Genomic DNA, 24025 nt, shown 5'->3' on the forward strand with positions numbered 1-24025 from the left:
TCCTCTCCGGCCTCGCCCCCTCCCCCCGCTCTGTCTGAGATATTTCCCCCCCAATATTTCCGCAGGACACTCAAGGTCCACCAGCAACCCCCTTCTGGTAAAACTACCAAAATGAATCTTCATCCTTTCATTCCTCTTTTTCCCCACCTTTGGAACAAGCTCCCACAATCTCTTCAATCCCACTCTTCCCTCCAGGTCTTCAAAACAGCTGTTCACCACCATCTCTTATCTTCCCCCATCCAAAATCACGATCTTTTCCACCCCCGCTAATCCACCCCAAACCCACCTCCTTAAAATTCCCTGCTTTCCTTCCTTAAAGTCCATCATGTAAGGACCTGAAAGTCCCTGTGATGTCCATCTTGTTTACCCTGTGTACCCCACCCCACCCCATCCCTCTCCCTTCCACAGATCACCTCATGTCTCTGTTCCCCACTGTTTTTTCCTTCCCTCTCTCACCCATCTTGTTATGAATTTCTGTGTTTGCTTTCATACGAGCCTCAAAAGTGCATACAAAAAAATAAATAAATAAATAAAAATGAACTAGAGTAATTCGACTGCGCACAGTCGACGGGTATGCCTCCGCTCTCCTGCACAAACACTTGTGTATTAACATATTTGACCATTGACCTTTATCGTATCTGGCCCAAAATCTAATCAGTTAATTGCCCTGTCTAACTTTACCTTTGTACCAAGTTTGATGAAATTCTGTCCAATATTTCTTGAGTTAGGGCGTAAACAGTAAAATTTCAGAGTTTGACCTTGACCCTTATCACATCTGGCCCAAAATCTAATCACTTAATTGCCCTGTCTTACTTTACCTTTTACCAAGTTTGATGAAATTCTACAATTTGCTTCTTGAGTTATCGCGTAAACGAAAATCCAGACGGACGGACAACCCGGAAACATAATGCCTCCGGCACCCTTGGTGCGGAGGCATAAAAAGGCTGCATTCCTTTGGGACTTCCCTTTCTTGGCCACACTTGGTTTCCAGTAGTGCCTTCCATTTAATTCCAACATGCATAGCCAAGAGGAGATTGGCTGGTTTTCTTTGTGCGAACCTGTGAAGGTTCGATGACTCACCGATCCCTTTGCCATGACGGCGAAACTCTAACCTGCTTGTGCACTGCTCTGTGGAGGAGATTCAGCTTGTCTTCTCATTTCTACCCTTTGAGTTATTCTTCTCTGCTGATCTACCTCGGCCATTTGTTGGGCCTGCCTGTTGGACACGGCTTCATGTATTAGCTGAGCAGCACCATTTTGTTTGATTCACCCGTCATTATGAGAAGGCAATCTGCATGCTGATCGGTTCTTAGGTTCGGAGTTTGTCATCCGTGGAACATCTTCTGTCTTCAAATAAATCATCTTTTTCCGCTTGGAGTTCCCATTTTCATTACGAGTTGTACGGCTGTAACGACTGAATTGGGTTCTCCTCTATACTTCAGTGATTCGGGAATTCATCTTCTGAGGATCATTGAATGACTGCCTGTGTTGGCTTTACAATTTGGGTGCATCCTCAGGACTTTGACAAGACCAACGAGGCTCGTCGCTGACCTTTCACCCATTTATTACCTGCTGGGTTTAATGTGTCAACTGCTTGATTCAGCTGATTTTCCACGTTGAGGGTCACGAGTTAACATACAGCTGCATTGCTGTACATGAAGTTCATACTTATTCCATTTGAGATTCCTGGGCAAGTCAGTTATTTTATAGTATTGTGCTTAAGGTAGACATACTGGAATAATTTTAAAATATTTATGTTAACATCGTTAAAATATTCAGGATTATTAAATATTTCCTGTCTCCTGTCATTTGTAAGCCTGGTGTTAGCTTAGTGGTTCGGGTGGCTGGCTTGGGATCCTAGGGTCCTGAGTTTGAACTCCGTTGTCCACTGAATTAACACCAGGGGGTTGACTCAGCCTGTTATCCTTCCGAGGTCGGTGAAATGAGTACCAGTGTACTGGTCCCGGTGTATGCCCCGGTTAGAATAGGTGTACCATATCTCTGTGTGTCGTAAGAGGCGACCAGGGTTGCGTCAGGAAGGGAATCCGGCCATAAACATTGCCTCAAGAAGGGAACCATGATTGCAAGAAGCCCGCAAAAAGCTAACCCCTGCTCAGCAGGGAAAACTGGCTGTAAAAAGGCTGTTTTTTTTTTGTCTCCTGTCATTTTTTGGTTTCATCCCTAAAAGAACACCTCGTCACTTTGTTTGTCCTTTCTTTTCTGCCGTGACACCCTCCGGATTACCAGTACATCAGCTAGCCATGCCCTGAGGTTGACACATAACAATATAGAAATAAAAGGAGAGTGGAGCAACTACAGCAAACAAAAATTAAAGTAGGATAAAATAAGGTAAGGCTATGACCAAAATTATCAGGTTTGTCTAAAATAGTGTAAGAGCTGTAATTAAATACAGAAAGAATACAGACTCATGACCAACAAAATGTCAGACTCAGGACCTAATATACATTTTGGACCTCTTGATTTTTGTTTTAGGCACACATAACTATCACCAATATAGACAGTTGGTGCAATGTGAGGCAAATAATTTATAACTCTCATCATCAGACAACCTCTACTGGACTGACATATAAGGAAGCTTGTCTTCAAAGAGAGCTGAAGACGTGGCATCTTTCGTCATTCCAAGGAAAAATGAAAAAGGCACTCTGATATCCACCAATGTGCCTCTGCAAACATTATTACAAAATAATAATACTTGTACCAAGTTTGATTTCAATCCCTTCAGCTGTTCTCAAGTATCACATTTTTACCTGACATGACCTCTGACCTCTTGATGCCAAAATCTAATCAGTTCATCTTTGCATCATAATATTGTTGCGGACTCGGGTTCGGGGGCGAGAAGACCATGGGGGGAGGGGTGTGTGTGTGTGTGTGTGTGTGTGTGTGTGTGTGTGTGTGTGTGTGTGTGTGTGTGTGTGTGTGTGTGTGTGTGTGTGTGTGTGTGTGTGTGTGTGTGTGTGTGGGGGGGGGGGGGGTGAGAAGCTACCTCAGGTTCCCACCAGACTCTCCGGAATCGCAGGCCATCGCACACGAATAACTTTGTGACGCGGCGGGTCGCGAATCGACTGTGAATGCCAATAACTCGACCACGTGACTTAGGGTCGTCCGTCTGATACTGTTTACCTAAAAGTCACGTGGTTTAATTACCAGGGGACACCCCCTCAGTACAGCTTGTTCAAATCCTTCCTTGGCACAGCTTCCGAGGTCGGAAGTTACCTTACCGGATCAGATGCAGCCGAGCATAACTGCCAAGGACGTACCGGCAAGAAAAACCGATTGTTGGGGGATAACCTCCCAGCTAAGCTAGAATATGAACCATGCTGGACCAATGAAGGAAAAGACAGAAACGAGCTGGAAACACTTCTACACAAGCATTTATTTACAATCAAGCGAGGAAAGGTATGTAGCATGGTAAATTGGGTTTATTGGTATGTACAGTAGAGGATAGCAAGAAATTCATGGGGTGCGGTAAAAGGCAAGTAATTTACAAAAGCAGACACAGAGGAGACTTATCCCGTTAGAAATTTTACAATCTTAACTTGTGATACGACGGGTGCCAACACACACACACACACACACACACACACACACACACACACACACACGCACACACACACACACACACACACACACACACACACACACACACACACACACACACACACACACACACACACACACACACACACACGGAAGATTAGATAGCCAGAAAGAGAGCAGATGAGGACAAACGGCCTCGCAATACCTGGTGTGGTCAGCCAGCCAACGCAACCCAGTATGCTTTGGGAGAGGTCTGAGGGGGAAATACTGGTGTCTAAGGTATGGGAGTGAGAGATGTGGTGTAGTGAAATATGGGGGGGGGGTGCAGTGTCGTGCCAGAGGAAAATGGGATTGTGAGTCGATAATGATGCTCTTTTGTGCGTCCAAAGGGAACGAGATAGAGGGGGTGGAAAGAGAGAGAGGAGAGAAGATGAATGAGGTGAAAGATCCCTAATCTAGTCTTATATAGGTCTACTAATGCAGAGTGTACCTCCATGGGACGCTCCGCTTCAGCGTTCCCACCTTGAGAGTTGGCGCGTTATCTCGGGATTAGTCACTTTGCTGGGGCTCATGTCAACGTGCGCTCCGCACTGGTCACCAACCATGAGTGAAGAGCCATTGAAGGGCAGAGGCAATGAGGATCAGCCAATGCAGAGCCGAGAGGAGCAGAGAAGAAGGCGAAGCAGAGAGCGAGCGGCTCCGCGCTCGTCCTTTTATAAGCTCCAGGCAAAGTGTGGGGTGACGACCCGAAGGCGAGGTACTGTGACCCGAATCCCGTTCCTCTGTTGGGCCACAATGGCCCAAGCCACGCCCTGCCAGGCTCTCACGGCCGAAAACGGTCTCATTTGCCCATCCGGCTCGCCACAGCCTGACTGGTCGATGCCCGACTCAACATAGGGCATGAGCCGACACGCCGGCCCCAAGTGCAGTCTGAATGCCGAACAGCAATGCACATCCGCCACCCACGGGACCCCCTCCCATGAGCCAAAATGTACACCCAGGCCCCGTATCAAAACCCTGGATCTCCCTTCCTGCGACCCCTCCTCACCGTCCCTGTCTTGCCGTGCTATGGGGACTGGACGAGGGTCGTATCAATCCCATGTGTTCACCCGGGACATTTCCGGCGAGATGCGATTGGTGCTATTAACGACCATTGCTCATCCTCGCATCACGCGGTCCGAGTACAGCCAGCGTCGTGCAGCATGCCTCCGTTTTGTGGCGAATTGTAGTGATGCAGAGGTACGAGGGGGTGCGGGAATATTTTTCCTGTGTGCGGGAGGTGTTGGTGGTCGAAGTGATGAAGTTTTGTGAGAGAGGGGTGAAGCAAGGTGAGATGCTGTTGGAAATTGGCGTGCAGATTTGAATGACATAATGGCACGCCATGCACGTGCTGAATAGTGTGCTTAGTTGGAGGGAGTTTGGTGGTGGTGGTTCCAAGCCACGGGAGGAATCGTGGTGTGTTTGCTATTCAATCGCATATTGCATGACGTGTGTGCTTGCTTGCTTGACTTATACAATGGCTAAAAGGAAAGGTTTGGATTATAAATCAGAATAGGAGACAGAGATAGTTAATCGACCTAGCTATAAGACCCACGCAATGCACTTCATCCCGTTAACCCATTAGACATGAGGGGAAGGTCTAACTGCACAGAGAATAACAAAATAACTGCCTGGGGATCACTGTATGTTAGGTGTCATTGCCTTAGGGGCATGCAGTTTTGTAGAACTGCAACAATTTATGCTAATACAAAGTATGGTCAAACTCCCATCACTGGTTCACAAGTTAGCACAGAAAAAGAATTTTTACCCAACGGGACATTTGACCTCTTGGCCCCATAAGCTAATAAGTTCATCATCACATCATAATACATACTTGTACCAAGTTTGACTTGGATCCCTTCAGCCATTAAGTTATTGCGGTTCCAGAAACTTATCATGGACAGACGGACGGATGACCCGAAAAAACAATGCCTCCAGCGACGTCGTCGGCAGAGGCATAAAAAAACACAAACCAAGAACTACCGACAGCCTGCAAGGCCTTTGTCTGCAGCTCAATGGAGGACTGCTCTACTGCTGTGGACAAGCACCCCAGCATCACACATCTCTCTTCTGAATTCTGTAGAATGGAAAGCAATCAACTTGATTGGCATATCCCACGATGCTGAAGCACAAGGCCTGTTCCACACTCAAATAGCAGACAAGTTGATAGCCTGTTTTTTAAACTAACTCTCCACCAGTTTAGCTCCTTCTGTTCTCTCTCCGCTCTCCAGCCCTCTCCAGCTCCCCCAGGATCCGGATGTTCTTCCAGCAACCTCCTTGTGGTTAAAATCCAGAAATGCAGGCTTCCCACACACCTCCACTGTTTTGTCTCACTTTCTCCAGTCTGAGGAACAGCTTTTCTGAGACCATTCAATGCGACTCTTCTCTCCAGGGCTTCAAGAAAGTCGTCCACTAACATCTCATGTCATGTCATCCTTTATCCATACCCAAGGTTTCTACCAAACTACACAACTATCCCACTACCTCCCTAACTCCCCCACCACCACAGAACTCTTCTGATTACTGTATTTCCTCCGTTACTCTTTTCCAGTGCATTCATTCCTGTGCTTCTTGTGTTTTACCTGTTATTTAATTGTCACAGTCAGTTTGGTGCCCATTTCCACATGTCACTCTCCACGAGCTGATAACCGGGCGTAGTGGCGTGCGCCTGTAATCCGGCAACTCGGAGGCTTGGGTTGGAGGATCGCTTGAGGATGGGAGATCTGCGCTGGGCCACACTATGAGAGGGTGTAAGCAGCCCGGAATCATGGCGAAACCCAATCCTTATCCCTGTGTCGTAAGAGGCGACCAGGGTTGCGTCAGGAAGGGCATCCGGCGTAAAACCTATGCCAAATCAGTATGCGGATCATAACGGATGATCCGCTGTGGCGACCCCTAACGGGAGCAGCCGAAAGATGAACAACTCTCCACGAGCTGATATTTTGTATACCAAATAAAACAAGTAAAAAAGACATAAAATGTCATCGCCCCTGTTGTTTTAGTAATTTTGCTGTATGGAGTTAAAGGGCCACCAGTCCACCAGTCAGCCATCTTCGATCAGAATGTAAAATAAATTGAGGGACATGTGTATGCCATCATGTACTGCACTTGTGCCAAGTTTGAGCAAAATCGGACAATGCATGTCCAAGAAATGGTGGGGACACATTTAAGTAAGAAAATGGACGCCAGTCGACCATCTTGGATCTGATCTCGGGTTAAAAAAAAAGACATGCATACGTTAGCCATCATTCATTATCTGTGAGTGCCAGGTTTAAACAACATCGGTAAATGCATGCCCAATAAATAGTTGAGGACATGTTAAACATCGGGTATTTTACAAGTAAAATGGTCGCTAGTTAGCCATCTTGGATCTGATGTCGAAAAAAAAAAAATAATGTGCATATGCATACCATCATTTGTTATCTTTTTTCCAAGTACTAGTACGTGCGTGTAAAAAAAAAAAATAAATAAAAAAATAAATAAATAAATAAATAAATAAATAAACCACACAGGCCTTTTCTTCGCTCTCGCGTGCCTGTACGTGCGTGACCCGGAAGTTCGATATTATTCGCAATTTAGTTTTAATACCCAATTATTCAATTAGCGCCAATGTATTTTACCTTTTCGCAATGTCGTGGCAAGGAAAAACAAAAAGAGAAGAGAAGAGAGAGAAAAAAATTTACTTCCTGGTTCGGAGCACACCAACACTCTGATGTTCCCAAAATTTATACACCGTCTAATATGAAAACGATCATAACTTGGGCCATTGTGTTTATCTATAAATGCGCATAAGAAATCGAGAAATTATTAGAATACACGAAGTCATCACTCTCCGGAAGCCCGTACGTTGTAACCCGTAATGGGGAACGCGGCTGAGCTTCCCTTCCCCATTGGCCACGCCCACGCAACAATGTGTCTTCTCATTGGTTGGTAAATAAATGGCCATAACTTGGGAAGCACTTGTCCGATTAAATCAAACCTTGAAAAGGCACATCCTCAGGTCCCCAGCAATATACCTGGCAAGTTTCAATTAGATCGGACCAGAGGTTGTCGAGAAACAGCGGTCACTCACACACACACACACACACACACACACACACACACACACACACACACAGACACAGACACAGACACAGACACAGACACAGACACAGACACAGACACAGACACAGACACAGACACAGACACACACACACACGCACATATGCACGCACACACACACACACCTGGAATTATAGATAGATGAATAAAATCGGTCCATACATGTCAGAGATATGGTTGCGGACACATGGACGCATGCACGGACATAAAAATTGAGACCAAATCCAGAAGCCCCCGTTTCTGACCAAGTCCAATGGGGACGAATAAAATAAAAATTAAAAAATACAATACAGTCAGCAACCAGACGATGTCGCAAAATAAAATTAAAAATGAGAGAACACAAATGATAACATGAATATCCAATTTAAAAACTTTATCTGCAATGCTGCACATTACAATTACTCTGTCCATGGTGGGATACTTGATAAAATATAAAATTGGGGCAATGCCCCTGGGCTCAACTGGTAGAACCAGGGAACCACTGGTAGCCGTGGATGACCCATGAAATATGTAACGAAGAAGAAAATAAATACCTATTTTGGGGAGTAAATCCCTGATTTTTCTTTTGTTTAATACTGTGAACAAACTTTAGTAAACCACGGGTGATGAAGGTTGTGGTGAAGTTTCATCAAAATCAAGTGTGTGCAGTTTCAGAGAAGAGAGCAAATACCTATTTTGGAGGGGTCAAACCTGGACCCTCTTTCACCCCTCATATACCCTTGAACAGAATATATAGTGTTCTGTATGTGGACAAATAAATGAAGCGTTACTTCCGCTTGAGCCAGAGACGTGCACGTGGTCGATGCTGTTACAGACCCCCTTCGACCCTGATTTTTTTTTTAATACCATGAACGAATTTTAGTTAATCATGGGTGATGAAGTTTCATCAAAACTGTACGTGTAGTTCTGGAGAAGATCCGAGTGTTTACATACTGTGTGCGTGTGGTCGTATGGCAGCTTAGCTGCCGGGGTAGCTACCATTTCTTGAAGCGTGACAGTGTCGCTGATGCAGTGCCCCTCTACCAGTACACACACTGGAACTGGTACTCATTTTGCCGACCTCAGAAGGATGACAGGCTGAATCAACCCCCTGGTGTATTAATTCAGCGGCCGACGAGGCTTGAACTCAGGACCCTAGGATCCCAAGCCACCACCCTAACCACTGAGCCAACAACTCAGGACCCTTGGATCTCAAGCCGCCACCCTAACCACTGAGCCAACAACTCAGGACCCTAGGATCCGAAGCCACCACCCTAACCACTGAGCCAACAACTCAGGACCCTTGGATCTCAAGCCGCCACCCTAACCACTGAGCCAACAACTCAGGACCCTAGGATCCGAAGCCACCACCCTAACCACTGAGCCAACAACTCAGGACCCTTGGATCTCAAGCCGCCACCCTAACCACTGAGCCAACAACTCAGGACCCTAGGATCCCAAGCCACCACCCTCACCACTGAGCCAATAACTCAGGACCCTAGGATCCCAAGCCACCACCCTCACCACTGGGCCAACAACTCAGGACCCTAGGATCCCAAGCCACCACCCTCACTACATGGGCCAACAACTCAGGACCCTAGGATCCCAAGCCGCCACCCTAACCACTGAGGTTTACATACTGACTGACTGGCAGACCGAGTGGCTGGCAGACACTGAGCGATGCCAATACCTCACCTGAACTATGTCCCAGGTGAACTTAAAAAAAAAAAACTGGGAGGGTAAGAGGAAGAGACAAACCAGAAAATAATGCGCAAGATGTTTGCGAGCAGAAGAACGAGGCACACGTGCGTGGAGAAGCCTTCGGCACTTTGCGAGCGGCGGATCCTGGTGTATTGCGGCAGGAAGGGCACCACACCACCGACGACGATGGCCACGGTGGCAATGCGGGACACCAACCAGACCATGACGTGCAAGCCGCCATCCATCGCAGCAGCAGCAGCAGCAGTTTGGTCCATCGGATGAATTTCCTCCAACTCCCGCCTCAGGGAAGCCGGAAGTTGTGTGCGACCTGTCAGCCGGGTACACGTGTGTCCATCAGCCAAAGAGGGCGTCACCTCTCCTCGTACAGTGCGGCCTCGGTGCCCGTGTCTCCGGGAGACGTTCCAGCCCACGAATATGAGAATTCAAGGGTTGTCCATTGACGTTTCTCCTCCTCTCACTCATCACTGGGGAAGTGCTGTTCAATCAAACAAATGGCCAGCGACTTGTAGATTGACCCACAACTCCAACAGCCACATCGTGGCAACTTCCGCATTCATTCAACGTATTTTGTCATTGATGGACGATGCGAGGCCGAGCTGTACTCTTGTTTTTTTTTTTTATTAAACCTTGATACCCTCAATATTCTCCTGAGATAGTTTGACGTAACACTTCACATAATATATTTATAATCGGCCTTTTGAAATACAGAGCTCACGCTAATGTGGATGTGAAAAAACCATTTATGCACATGCAGACGACGTACACATCTTTAATCACTTTATTCTTTCACTTTAGCGTCGTGATCGAGAACGACTCGACGAGACTCAAGTCGGCAATTTAAATGAAGTGGAAAAGGAAATCTCCAACCGAGCGAATCCTACGTGCTTCGATACACCCCAACGGTAATAACGTTTACATTGACGTAAATAACACAAGACAAAGAAATAACAAGGTGATAGAGGCATGACAATGTAAAAGGAGGAACAAATGCGACATTTACATGTCGAATGAAGTTTATTTTGCAGCACTCGATTCTGACAGGATTTGTGTATGTTTTTTTTTTTCCAAGGTCACAGTTTGTTTTTTTCGCGAACTATTCGATAAGTATTAAGGAATAAACGATTGATTATTACATACGATGAAGCTTCATTTAATTTAAATGGAAGAAGTCAGTATCCTGATGAGTCTGTTCGGAATACGATACAACAACAACAACAACAACAACAACAACAACAACAACAACAACAACAACAACAACAACAACAACAACAACCACAATCACAAATACAGTATAAGAATGTAAAACTGTGGAATTAAAGACATCGTCAAAAAAATATGAAAATGCAAATAAAGAAAAATCACAGGTTTTACCACTTTACAGAGCGAAATTATTTACACGACACGAGTAATAAATTATTTTGATGATGATGGTGACGATATAAATATTGAGGTTTAGTGTGTGTTCTGTTCGGTGGATAATGGCGGACAGCGAGGACGTGCAACAGCTGACGGAAGTGGTGAGGTTGAGTCGTTTTATTACCCGCTACAGCTGGCGGTTTAGTCAATTAATCTGAAGCTGGTTACCTCTTTATTCTCTTATTATAGACCATAAAAGGTTCGATTGTAAACCCTAATTTACAGATATTGTTACTCGAGGCCAATAGATGCCGAAGTGTCATCACGAAAATACCGAAATCCAACCCGAGATCAACTCGATGAGAATGGGGGGCAGCTGTGGGGGGCGTGGGGGGTCGGGCGAAAGAAGTCCTGAACAGAACGGACATCAACGATGATAATGGGATTTTATTAATTATGGTGGAGGTTGTGTGATGTCGTGACGTGAGGGATTCATCGATACAGACTCAACGTGTTGATGCCTGACGACACACAACTCGATAATCTATCTCATGCGACCAACCCGACCTGGCACAGTATGTACACAACACACACAACTCAATATTCTATCTCAAGCGACCAACCCGACCTGGCACAACATGCACACAACACACACAACTCAATATGCTATCTCAAGCGACCTACCGAGCTGGCACAATGTGCACACAACACACACAACTCAAGAATCTATCTCAAGCGACCAACCCGACCTGGCACAGCATTAACACAACACACACAACTCAAGAATCTATCTCAAGCGACCAACCCGACCTGGCACAGCATTAACACAACACACACAACTCAATAATCTATCTCAAGCGACCCACCGAGCTGGCACAGTGTGCACACAACACACACAACTCAATAATCTATCTCAAGCGACCTACCGAGCTGGCACAGCATTAACACAACACACACAACTCAATAATCTATCTCAAGCGACCGACCGAGCTGGCACAGTATGTACACAACACACACAACTCAAGAATCTATCTCAAGCGACCGACCCAGCTGGCACAGTGTGCACACAACACAATATTCTATCTCAAGCGACCGACCCAGCTGGCACAGTGTGCACACAACACACACAACTCAATAATCTATCTCAAGCGACCAACCCGACCTGGCACAGCATGCACACAACACACACAACTCAATAATGTTATCTCAAGCGACCTACCCGACCGAGCACAATATGCACACAACACACACAACTCAAGAATCTATCTCAAGCGACCAACCCGACCTGGCACAGTATGCACACAACACACACAACTCAAGAATCTATCTCAAGCGACCTACCCTAGCTGGCACAGTGTGCACACAACACACACAATTCAAGAATCTATCTCAAGCGACTGACCCAGCTGGCACAGCATGCACACAACACACACAACTCAATATTCTATCTCAAGCGACCTACCGAGCTGGCACAGTATGCACGCAACACACACAACTCAAGAATCTATCTCAAGCGACCTACCCTAGCTGGCACAGCATGCACACAACACACACAACTCAAGAATCTATCTCAAGCGACCTACCCCAGCTGGCACAGTATGCACGCAACACACAACTCAAGAATCTATCTCAAGCGACTGACCCAGCTGGCACAGCATGCACACAACTCAAGAATGTCTCTCAAGCGACTGACCCAGCTGGCACAGCATGCACACAACACACACAACTCAATATTCTATCTCAAGCGACCTACCGAGCTGGCACAGTATGCACACAACACACACGACTCAATATTCTATCTCAAGCGACCAACCCGACCTGGCACAGCATTAACACAACACACACAACTCAATAATCTATCTCAAGCGACCTACCCCAGCTGGCACAGTGTGCACACAACACACACAACTCAAGAATCTATCTCAAGCGACCTACCCAGCTGGCACAGTGTGCACACAACACACACAACTCAAGAATCTATCTCAAGCGACTGACCCAGCTGGCACAGCATGCACACAACACACACAACTCAATATTCTATCTCAAGCGACCTACCGAGCTGGCACAGTATGTACACAACACACACAACTCAATATTCTATCTCAAGCGACCAACCCGACCTGGCACAACATGCACACAACATACACAACTCAAGAATCTATCTCAAGCGACCAACCCAGCTGGCACAGTATGTACACAACACACACAACTCAAGAATCTATCTCAAGCGACCAACCCGACCTGGCACAGCATTAACACAACACACACAACTCAATATTCTATCTCAAGCGACCAACCCGACCTGGCACAACATGCACACAACATACACAACTCAAGAATCTATCTCAAGCGACCAACCCAGCTGGCACAGTATGTACACAACACACACAACTCAAGAATCTATCTCAAGCGACCAACCCAGCTGGCACAGTATGTACACAACACACACAACTCAAGAATCTATCTCAAGCGACCAACCCGACCTGGCACAACATGCACACAACATACACAACTCAAGAATCTATCTCAAGCGACCAACCCAGCTGGCACAGTATGTACACAACACACACAACTCAAGAATCTATCTCAAGCGACCAACCCGACCTGGCACAGCATTAACACAACACACACAACTCAAGAATCTATCTCAAGCGACCGACCCAGCTGGCACAGTGTGCACACAACACAATATTCTATCTCAAGCGACCGACCCAGCTGGCACAGTGTGCACACAACACACACAACTCAATAATCTATCTCAAGCGACCAACCCGACCTGGCACAGCATGCACACAACACACACAACTCAATAATGTTATCTCAAGCGACCTACCCGACCGAGCACAATATGCACACAACACACACAACTCAAGAATCTATCTCAAGCGACCAACCCGACCTGGCACAGTATGCACACAACACACACAACTCAAGAATCTATCTCAAGCGACCTACCCTAGCTGGCACAGTGTGCACACAACACACACAATTCAAGAATCTATCTCAAGCGACTGACCCAGCTGGCACAGCATGCACACAACACACACAACTCAATATTCTATCTCAAGCGACCTACCGAGCTGGCACAGTATGCACGCAACACACACAACTCAAGAATCTATCTCAAGCGACCTACCCTAGCTGGCACAGCATGCACACAACACACACAACTCAAGAATCTATCTCAAGCGACCTACCCCAGCTGGCACAGTATGCACGCAACACACAACTCAAGAATCTATCTCAAGCGACTGACCCAGCTGGCACAGCATGCACACAACACACACAACTCAAGAATGTCTCTCAAGCGACTGACCCAGCTGGCACAGCATGCACACAACACACACAACTCAATATTCTATCTCAAGCGACCTACCGAGCTGGCACAGTATGTACACAACACACACAACTCAATATTCTATCTCAAGCGACCAACCCGACCTGGCACAGCATTAACACAACACACACAACTCAATAATCTATCTCAAGCGACCTACCCCAGCTGGCACAGTGTGCACACAACACACACAACTCAAGAATCTATCTCAAGCGACCTACCCAGCTGGCACAGTGTGCACACAACACACACAACTCAAGAATCTATCTCAAGTGACCTACCCAGCTGGCACAGTATGCACACAACACACACAACTCAATAATCTATCTCAAGCGACTTACTGAGCTGGCACAGCATGCACACAACACACACAACTCAAGAATCTATCTCAAGCGACCTACCCTAGCTGGCACAGTATGCACACAACACACACAACTCAAGAATCTATCTCAAGCGACCTTCCCAGCTGGCACAGTGTGCACACAACACACACAACTCAAGAATCTATCTCAAGAGACCTACCCTAGCTGGCACAGTATGCACACAACACACACAACTCAAGAATCTATCTCAAGCGACCTACCCTAGCTGGCACAGTATGCACACAACACACACAACTCAAGAATCTATCTCAAGCGACCTTCCCAGCTGGCACAGTATGCACACAACACACACGACTCAATATTCTATCTCAAGCGACCAACCCGACCTGGCACAACATGCACACAACACACACAACTCAATAATCTATCTCAAGCGACCTACCGAGCTGGCACAGTGTGCACACAACACACACAACTCAAGAATCTATCTCAAGCGACCTACCCCAGCTGGCACAGTATGCACACAACACACACAACTCAATATTCTATCTCAAGCGACCTACCGAGCTGGCACAGCATGCACACAACACACACAACTCAAGAATCTATCTCAAGCGACTGACCCAGCTGGCACAGCATGCACACAACACACACAACTCAATATGCTATCTCAAGCGACCTACCGAGCTGGCACAGTGTGCACACAACACACACAACTCAAGAATCTATCTCAAGCGACCAACCTGACCTGGCACAGTGTGTACACAACACACACAACTCAATATTCTATCTCAAGCGACCAACCCGACCTGGCACAGTGTGTACACAACACACACAACTCAAGAATCTATCTCAAGCGACCGACCCAGCTGGCACAGTATGCACACAACACACACAACTCAAGAATCTATCTCAAGAGACCTACCCGAGCTGGCACAGTATGCACACAACACACACAACTCAAGAATCTATCTCAAGCGACCTACCCTAGCTGGCACAGCATGCACACAACACACACAACTCAAGAATGTCTCTCAAGCGACTGACCCAGCTGGCACAGCATGCACACAACACACACAACTCAATATTCTATCTCAAGCGACCTACTGAGCTGGCACAGTATGTACACAACACACACGACTCAATATTCTATCTCAAGCGACCAACCCGACCTGGCACAGCATTCACACAACACACACAACTCAATAATCTATCTCAAGCGACCTACCCTAGCTGGCACAGTGTGCACACAACACACACAACTCAAGAATCTATCTCAAGCGACTGACCCAGCTGGCACAGCATGCACACAACACACACAACTCAATATGCTATCTCAAGCGACCTACCGAGCTGGCACAATGTGCACACAACACACACAACTCAAGAATCTATCTCAAGCGACCAACCTGACCTGGCACAGTGTGTACACAACACACACAACTCAATATTCCATCTCAAGCGACCGACCGAGCTGGCACAGTATGTACACAACACACACAACTCAAGAATCTATCTCAAGCGACCGACCCAGCTGGCACAGTGTGCACACAACACACACAACACAAGAATCTATCTCAAGCGACTGACCCAGCTGGCACAGCATGCACACAACACACACAACTCAATATTCTATCTCAAGCGACCTACCGAGCTGGCACAGTATGCACGCAACACACACAACTCAAGAATCTATCTCAAGCGACCTACCCTAGCTGGCACAGCATGCACACAACACACACAACTCAAGAATCTATCTCAAGCGACCTACCCCAGCTGGCACAGTATGCACGCAACACACAACTCAAGAATCTATCTCAAGCGACTGACCCAGCTGGCACAGCATGCACACAACACACACAACTCAAGAATGTCTCTCAAGCGACTGACCCAGCTGGCACAGCATGCACACAACACACACAACTCAATATTCTATCTCAAGCGACCTACCGAGCTGGCACAGTATGCACACAACACACACGACTCAATATTCTATCTCAAGCGACCAACCCGACCTGGCACAGCATTAACACAACACACACAACTCAATAATCTATCTCAAGCGACCTACCCCAGCTGGCACAGTGTGCACACAACACACACAACTCAAGAATCTATCTCAAGCGACCTACCCAGCTGGCACAGTGTGCACACAACACACACAACTCAAGAATCTATCTCAAGTGACCTACCCAGCTGGCACAGTATGCACACAACACACACAACTCAATAATCTATCTCAAGCGACTTACTGAGCTGGCACAGCATGCACACAACACACACAACTCAAGAATCTATCTCAAGAGACCTACCCTAGCTGGCACAGTATGCACACAACACACACAACTCAAGAATCTATCTCAAGCGACCTTCCCAGCTGGCACAGTGTGCACACAACACACACAACTCAAGAATCTATCTCAAGAGACCTACCCTAGCTGGCACAGTATGCACACAACACACACAACTCAAGAATCTATCTCAAGCGACCTACCCTAGCTGGCACAGTATGCACACAACACACACAACTCAAGAATCTATCTCAAGCGACCTTCCCAGCTGGCACAGTGTGCACACAACACACACAACTCAATATTCTATCTCAAGCGACCTACCGAGCTGGCACAGTATGCACACAACACACACGACTCAATATTCTATCTCAAGCGACCAACCCGACCTGGCACAACATGCACACAACACACACAACTCAATAATCTATCTCAAGCGACCTACCGAGCTGGCACAGTGTGCACACAACACACACAACTCAAGAATCTATCTCAAGCGACCTACCCCAGCTGGCACAGTATGCACACAACACACACAACTCAATATTCTATCTCAAGCGACCTACCGAGCTGGCACAGCATGCACACAACACACACAACTCAAGAATCTATCTCAAGCGACTGACCCAGCTGGCACAGCATGCACACAACACACACAACTCAATATGCTATCTCAAGCGACCTACCGAGCTGGCACAGTGTGCACACAACACACACAACTCAAGAATCTATCTCAAGCGACCAACCTGACCTGGCACAGTGTGTACACAACACACACAACTCAATATTCCATCTCAAGCGACCGACCGAGCTGGCACAGTGTGCACACAACACACACAACTCAAGAATCTATCTCAAGCGACCGACCCAGCTGGCACAGTATGCACACAACACACACAACTCAAGAATCTATCTCAAGAGACCTACCCGAGCTGGCACAGTATGCACACAACACACACAACTCAAGAATCTATCTCAAGCGACCTACCCTAGCTGGCACAGCATGCACACAACACACACAACTCAAGAATGTCTCTCAAGCGACTGACCCAGCTGGCACAGCATGCACACAACACACACAACTCAATATTCTATCTCAAGCGACCTACTGAGCTGGCACAGTATGTACACAACACACACGACTCAATATTCTATCTCAAGCGACCAACCCGACCTGGCACAGCATTCACACAACACACACAACTCAATAATCTATCTCAAGCGACCTACCCTAGCTGGCACAGTGTGCACACAACACACACAACTCAAGAATCTATCTCAAGCGACTGACCCAGCTGGCACAGCATGCACACAACACACACAACTCAATATTCTATCTCAAGCGACCTACCGAGCTGGCACAGTATGCACGCAACACACACAACTCAAGAATCTATCTCAAGCGACCTACCCTAGCTGGCACAGCATGCACACAACACACACAACTCAAGAATCTATCTCAAGCGACCTACCCCAGCTGGCACAGTATGCACGCAACACACAACTCAAGAATCTATCTCAAGCGACTGACCCAGCTGGCACAGCATGCACACAACACACACAACTCAAGAATGTCTCTCAAGCGACTGACCCAGCTGGCACAGCATGCACACAACACACACAACACAATATTCTATCTCAAGCGACCTACCGAGCTGGCACAGTATGTACACAACACACACAACTCAATATTCTATCTCAAGCGACCAACCCGACCTGGCACAACATGCACACAACATACACAACTCAAGAATCTATCTCAAGCGACCAACCCAGCTGGCACAGTATGTACACAACACACACAACTCAAGAATCTATCTCAAGCGACCAACCCGACCTGGCACAGCATTAACACAACACACACAACTCAAGAATCTATCTCAAGCGACCAACCCAGCTGGCACAGTATGTACACAACACACACAACTCAAGAATCTATCTCAAGCGACCAACCCGACCTGGCACAGTGTGTACACAACACACACAACTCAAGAATCTATCTCAAGCGACCTACCGAGCTGGCACAGTATGTACACAACACACACAACTCAATATTCTATCTCAAGCGACCAACCCGACCTGGCACAGTGTGCACACAACACACACAACTCAAGAATCTATCTCAAGCGACCTACCGAGCTGGCACAGTATGTACACAACACACACAACTCAATATTCTATCTCAAGCGACCAACCCGACCTGGCACAACATGCACACAACATACACAACTCAAGAATCTATCTCAAGCGACCTACCGAGCTGGCACAGTATGTACACAACACACACAACTCAAGAATCTATCTCAAGCGACCGACCCAGCTGGCACAGTATGCACACAACACACACAACTCAAGAATCTATCTCAAGCGACCAACCCGACCTGGCACAGCATGCACACAACACACACAACTCAATAATCTATCTCAAGCGACCAACCCAGCTGGCACAGTATGCACACAACACACACAACTCAAGAATCTATCTCAAGCGACCTTCCCAGCTGGCACAGTATGCACACAACACACACAACTCAATAATCTATCTCAAGCGACCTACCCTAGCTGGCACAGTGTGCACACAACACACACAACTCAAGAATCTATCTCAAGCGACTTTCCCAGCTGGCACAGTATGCACACAACACACACAACTTAAGAATCTATCTCAAGCGACCGACCCAGCTGGCACAGTATGCACACAACACACACAACTCAAGAATCTGTCTCAAGCGACCAACCCAGCTGGCGCAGTATGCACACAACACACACAACTCAAGAATCTATCTCAAGCGACCGACCCAGCTGGCACAGTGTGCACACAACACACACAACTCAATAATCTATCTCAAGCGACCAACCCGACCTGGCACAGCATGCACACAACACACACAACTCAATAATGTTATCTCAAGCGACCGACCCGACCGAGCACAGTATGCACACAACACACACAACTCAAGAATCTATCACAAGCGACCTACCCTAGCTGGCACAGTGTGCACACAACACACACAATTCAAGAATCTATCTCAAGCGACTGACCCAGCTGGCACAGCATGCACACAACACACACAACTCAATATTCTATCTCAAGCGACCTACCGAGCTGGCACAGTATGCACGCAACACACACAACTCAAGAATCTATCTCAAGCGACCTACCCTAGCTGGCACAGCATGCACACAACACACACAACTCAAGAATCTATCTCAAGCGACCTACCCCAGCTGGCACAGTATGCACGCAACACACAACTCAAGAATCTATCTCAAGCGACTGACCCAGCTGGCACAGCATGCACACAACACACACAACTCAAGAATGTCTCTCAAGCGACTGACCCAGCTGGCACAGCATGCACACAACACACACAACTCAATATTCTATCTCAAGCGACCTACCGAGCTGGCACAGTATGCACACAACACACACGACTCAATATTCTATCTCAAGCGACCAACCCGACCTGGCACAGCATTAACACAACACACACAACTCAATAATCTATCTCAAGCGACCTACCCCAGCTGGCACAGTGTGCACACAACACACACAACTCAAGAATCTATCTCAAGCGACCTACCCAGCTGGCACAGTGTGCACACAACACACACAACTCAAGAATCTATCTCAAGTGACCTACCCAGCTGGCACAGTATGCACACAACACACACAACTCAAGAATCTATCTCAAGCGACCTACCCTAGCTGGCACAGTATGCACACAACACACACAACTCAATAATCTATCTCAAGCGACTTACTGAGCTGGCACAGCATGCACACAACACACACAACTCAAGAATCTATCTCAAGAGACCTACCCTAGCTGGCACAGTATGCACACAACACACACAACTCAAGAATCTATCTCAAGCGACCTACCCTAGCTGGCACAGTATGCACACAACACACACAACTCAAGAATCTATCTCAAGCGACCTTCCCAGCTGGCACAGTGTGCACACAACACACACAACTCAATAATCTATCTCAAGAGACCTACCCTAGCTGGCACAGTATGCACACAACACACACAACTCAAGAATCTATCTCAAGCGACCTACCCTAGCTGGCACAGTATGCACACAACACACACAACTCAAGAATCTATCTCAAGCGACCTTCCCAGCTGGCACAGTGTGCACACAACACACACAACTCAATATTCTATCTCAAGCGACCTACCGAGCTGGCACAGTATGCACACAACACACACGACTCAATATTCTATCTCAAGCGACCAACCCGACCTGGCACAACATGCACACAACACACACAACTCAATAATCTATCTCAAGCGACCTACCGAGCTGGCACAGTGTGCACACAACACACACAACTCAAGAATCTATCTCAAGCGACCTACCCCAGCTGGCACAGTATGCACACAACACACACAACTCAAGAATCTATCTCAAGCGACCTACCCAGCTGGCACAGTATGCACACAACACACACAACTCAAGAATCTATCTCAAGCGACCAACCCAGCTGGCACAGTATGTACACAACACACACAACTCAATAATCTATCTCAAGCGACCTACCGAGCTGGCACAGTATGTACACAACACACACAACTCAATATTCTATCTCAAGCGACCAACCCGACCTGGCACAACATGCACACAACATACACAACTCAAGAATCTATCTCAAGCGACCAACCCAGCTGGCACAGTATGTACACAACACACACAACTCAAGAATCTATCTCAAGCGACCAACCCAGCTGGCACAGTATGTACACAACACACACAACTCAAGAATCTATCTCAAGCGACCAACCCAGCTGGCACAGTATGTACACAACACACACAACTCAAGAATCTATCTCAAGCGACCAACCCGACCTGGCACAGCATTAACACAACACACACAACTCAAGAATCTATCTCAAGCGACCTACCGAGCTGGCACAGTATGTACACAACACACACAACTCAATAATCTATCTCAAGCGACCTACCGAGCTGGCACAGCATTAACACAACACACACAACTCAATAATCTATCTCAAGCGACCGACCGAGCTGGCACAGTATGTACACAACACACACAACTCAAGAATCTATCTCAAGCGACCGACCCAGCTGGCACAGTGTGCACACAACACAATATTCTATCTCAAGCGACCGACCCAGCTGGCACAGTGTGCACACAACACACACAACTCAATAATCTATCTCAAGCGACCAACCCGACCTGGCACAGCATGCACACAACACACACAACTCAATAATATTATCTCAAGCGACCTACCCGACCGAGCACAGTATGCACACAACACACACAACTCAAGAATCTATCTCAAGCGACCAACCCGACCTGGCACAGTATGCACACAACACACACAACTCAAGAATCTATCTCAAGCGACCAACCCAGCTGGCACAGTATGTACACAACACACACAACTCAAGAATCTATCTCAAGCGACCAACCCGACCTGGCACAGCATTAACACAACACACACAACTCAATAATCTATCTCAAGCGACCTACCGAGCTGGCACAGTGTGCACACAACACACACAACTCAATAATCTATCTCAAGCGACCTACCGAGCTGGCACAGCATTAACACAACACACACAACTCAATAATCTATCTCAAGCGACCGACCGAGCTGGCACAGTATGTACACAACACACACAACTCAAGAATCTATCTCAAGCGACCGACCCAGCTGGCACAGTGTGCACACAACACAATATTCTATCTCAAGCGACCGACCCAGCTGGCACAGTGTGCACACAACACACACAACTCAATAATCTATCTCAAGCGACCAACCCGACCTGGCACAGCATGCACACAACACACACAACTCAATAATGTTATCTCAAGCGACCTACCCGACCGAGCACAGTATGCACACAACACACACAACTCAAGAATCTATCTCAAGCGACCAACCCGACCTGGCACAGTATGCACACAACACACACAACTCAAGAATCTATCTCAAGCGACCTACCCTAGCTGGCACAGTGTGCACACAACACACACAATTCAAGAATCTATCTCAAGCGACTGACCCAGCTGGCACAGCATGCACACAACACACACAACTCAATATTCTATCTCAAGCGACCTACCGAGCTGGCACAGTATGCACGCAACACACACAACTCAAGAATCTATCTCAAGCGACCTACCCTAGCTGGCACAGCATGCACACAACACACACAACTCAAGAATCTATCTCAAGCGACCTACCCCAGCTGGCACAGTATGCACACAACACACACAACTCAAGAATCTATCTCAAGCGACCTACCCCAGCTGGCACAGTATGCACACAACACACACAACTCAAGAATCTATCTCAAGCGACCTTCCCAGCTGGCACAGTGTGCACACAACACACACAACTCAAGAATCTATCTCAAGAGACCTACCCTAGCTGGCACAGTATGCACACAACACACACAACTCAATCTATCTATCTATCTCAAGCGACCTTCCCAGCTGGCACAGTGTGCACACAACACACACAACTCAAGAATCTATCTCAAGCGACCGACCCAGCTGGCACAGCACGCACACAACACACACAACTCAAGAATCTATCTCAAGCGACTTTCCCAGCTGGCACAGTATGCACACAACACACACAACTCAAGAATCTATCTCAAGTGACCGACCGAGCTGGCACAGTGTGCACACAACACACACAACTCAATATTCTATCTCAAGCGACCTACCGAGCTGGCACAGTGTGCACACAACACACACAACTCAAGAATCTGTCTCAAGCGACCAACCCAGCTGGCGCAGTATGCACACAACACACACAACTCAAGAATCTATCTCAAGCGACCTTCCCAGCTGGCACAGTATGCACACAACTCAAGAATCTATCTCAAGCGACCTACCCAGCTGGCACAGTATGTACACAACACACACAACTCAAGAATCTATCTCAAGCGACCAACCCGACCTGGCACAGCATTAACACAACACACACAACTCAATAATCTATCTCAAGCGACCTACCGAGCTGGCACAGTATGTACACAACACACACAACTCAATATTCTATCTCAAGCGACCAACCCGACCTGGCACAACATGCACACAACATACACAACTCAAGAATCTATCTCAAGCGACCAACCCAGCTGGCACAGTATGTACACAACACACACAACTCAAGAATCTATCTCAAGCGACCAACCCAGCTGGCACAGTATGTACACAACACACACAACTCAAGAATCTATCTCAAGCGACCAACCCGACCTGGCACAGCATTAACACAACACACACAACTCAAGAATCTATCTCAAGCGACCAACCCAGCTGGCAC

At 47.2% G+C, this 24025-nt stretch overlaps 1 protein-coding gene and 1 long non-coding RNA gene across 3 annotated transcripts in view; one reads left to right on the forward strand and one right to left on the reverse strand.

Moving 5' to 3' along the window:
- SLC66A2 (solute carrier family 66 member 2) overlaps positions 1-10020 on the reverse strand; it is a 43283-nt gene extending 33263 nt beyond the window's left edge. The window contains exon 1 of one of the 2 annotated variants that reach the window (XM_085888515.1): positions 9436-10020. In XM_085888515.1, coding sequence (XP_085744641.1) covers positions 9436-9653 — 218 coding nt within the window. In that variant the 5' untranslated portion in view covers positions 9654-10020. The remainder of the gene's footprint in view (positions 1-9435) is intronic. The other variant, XM_085888516.1, reaches the window with a different exon arrangement.
- A 748-nt stretch (positions 10021-10768) lies between these two features.
- LOC147023281 (uncharacterized) overlaps positions 10769-24025 on the forward strand; it is a 51675-nt gene continuing 38418 nt past the window's right edge. Inside the window, exon 1 of the long non-coding RNA XR_015060122.1 lies at positions 10769-10916. This is a non-coding gene — a long non-coding RNA (uncharacterized LOC147023281). The remainder of the gene's footprint in view (positions 10917-24025) is intronic.

This window comes from Eptatretus burgeri, chromosome 7 (assembly GCF_056783735.1).
Source record: "Eptatretus burgeri isolate ZD-2024b chromosome 7, Ebu_testis_v1, whole genome shotgun sequence".
Lineage (NCBI taxonomy): Eukaryota > Metazoa > Chordata > Myxini > Myxiniformes > Myxinidae > Eptatretus > Eptatretus burgeri.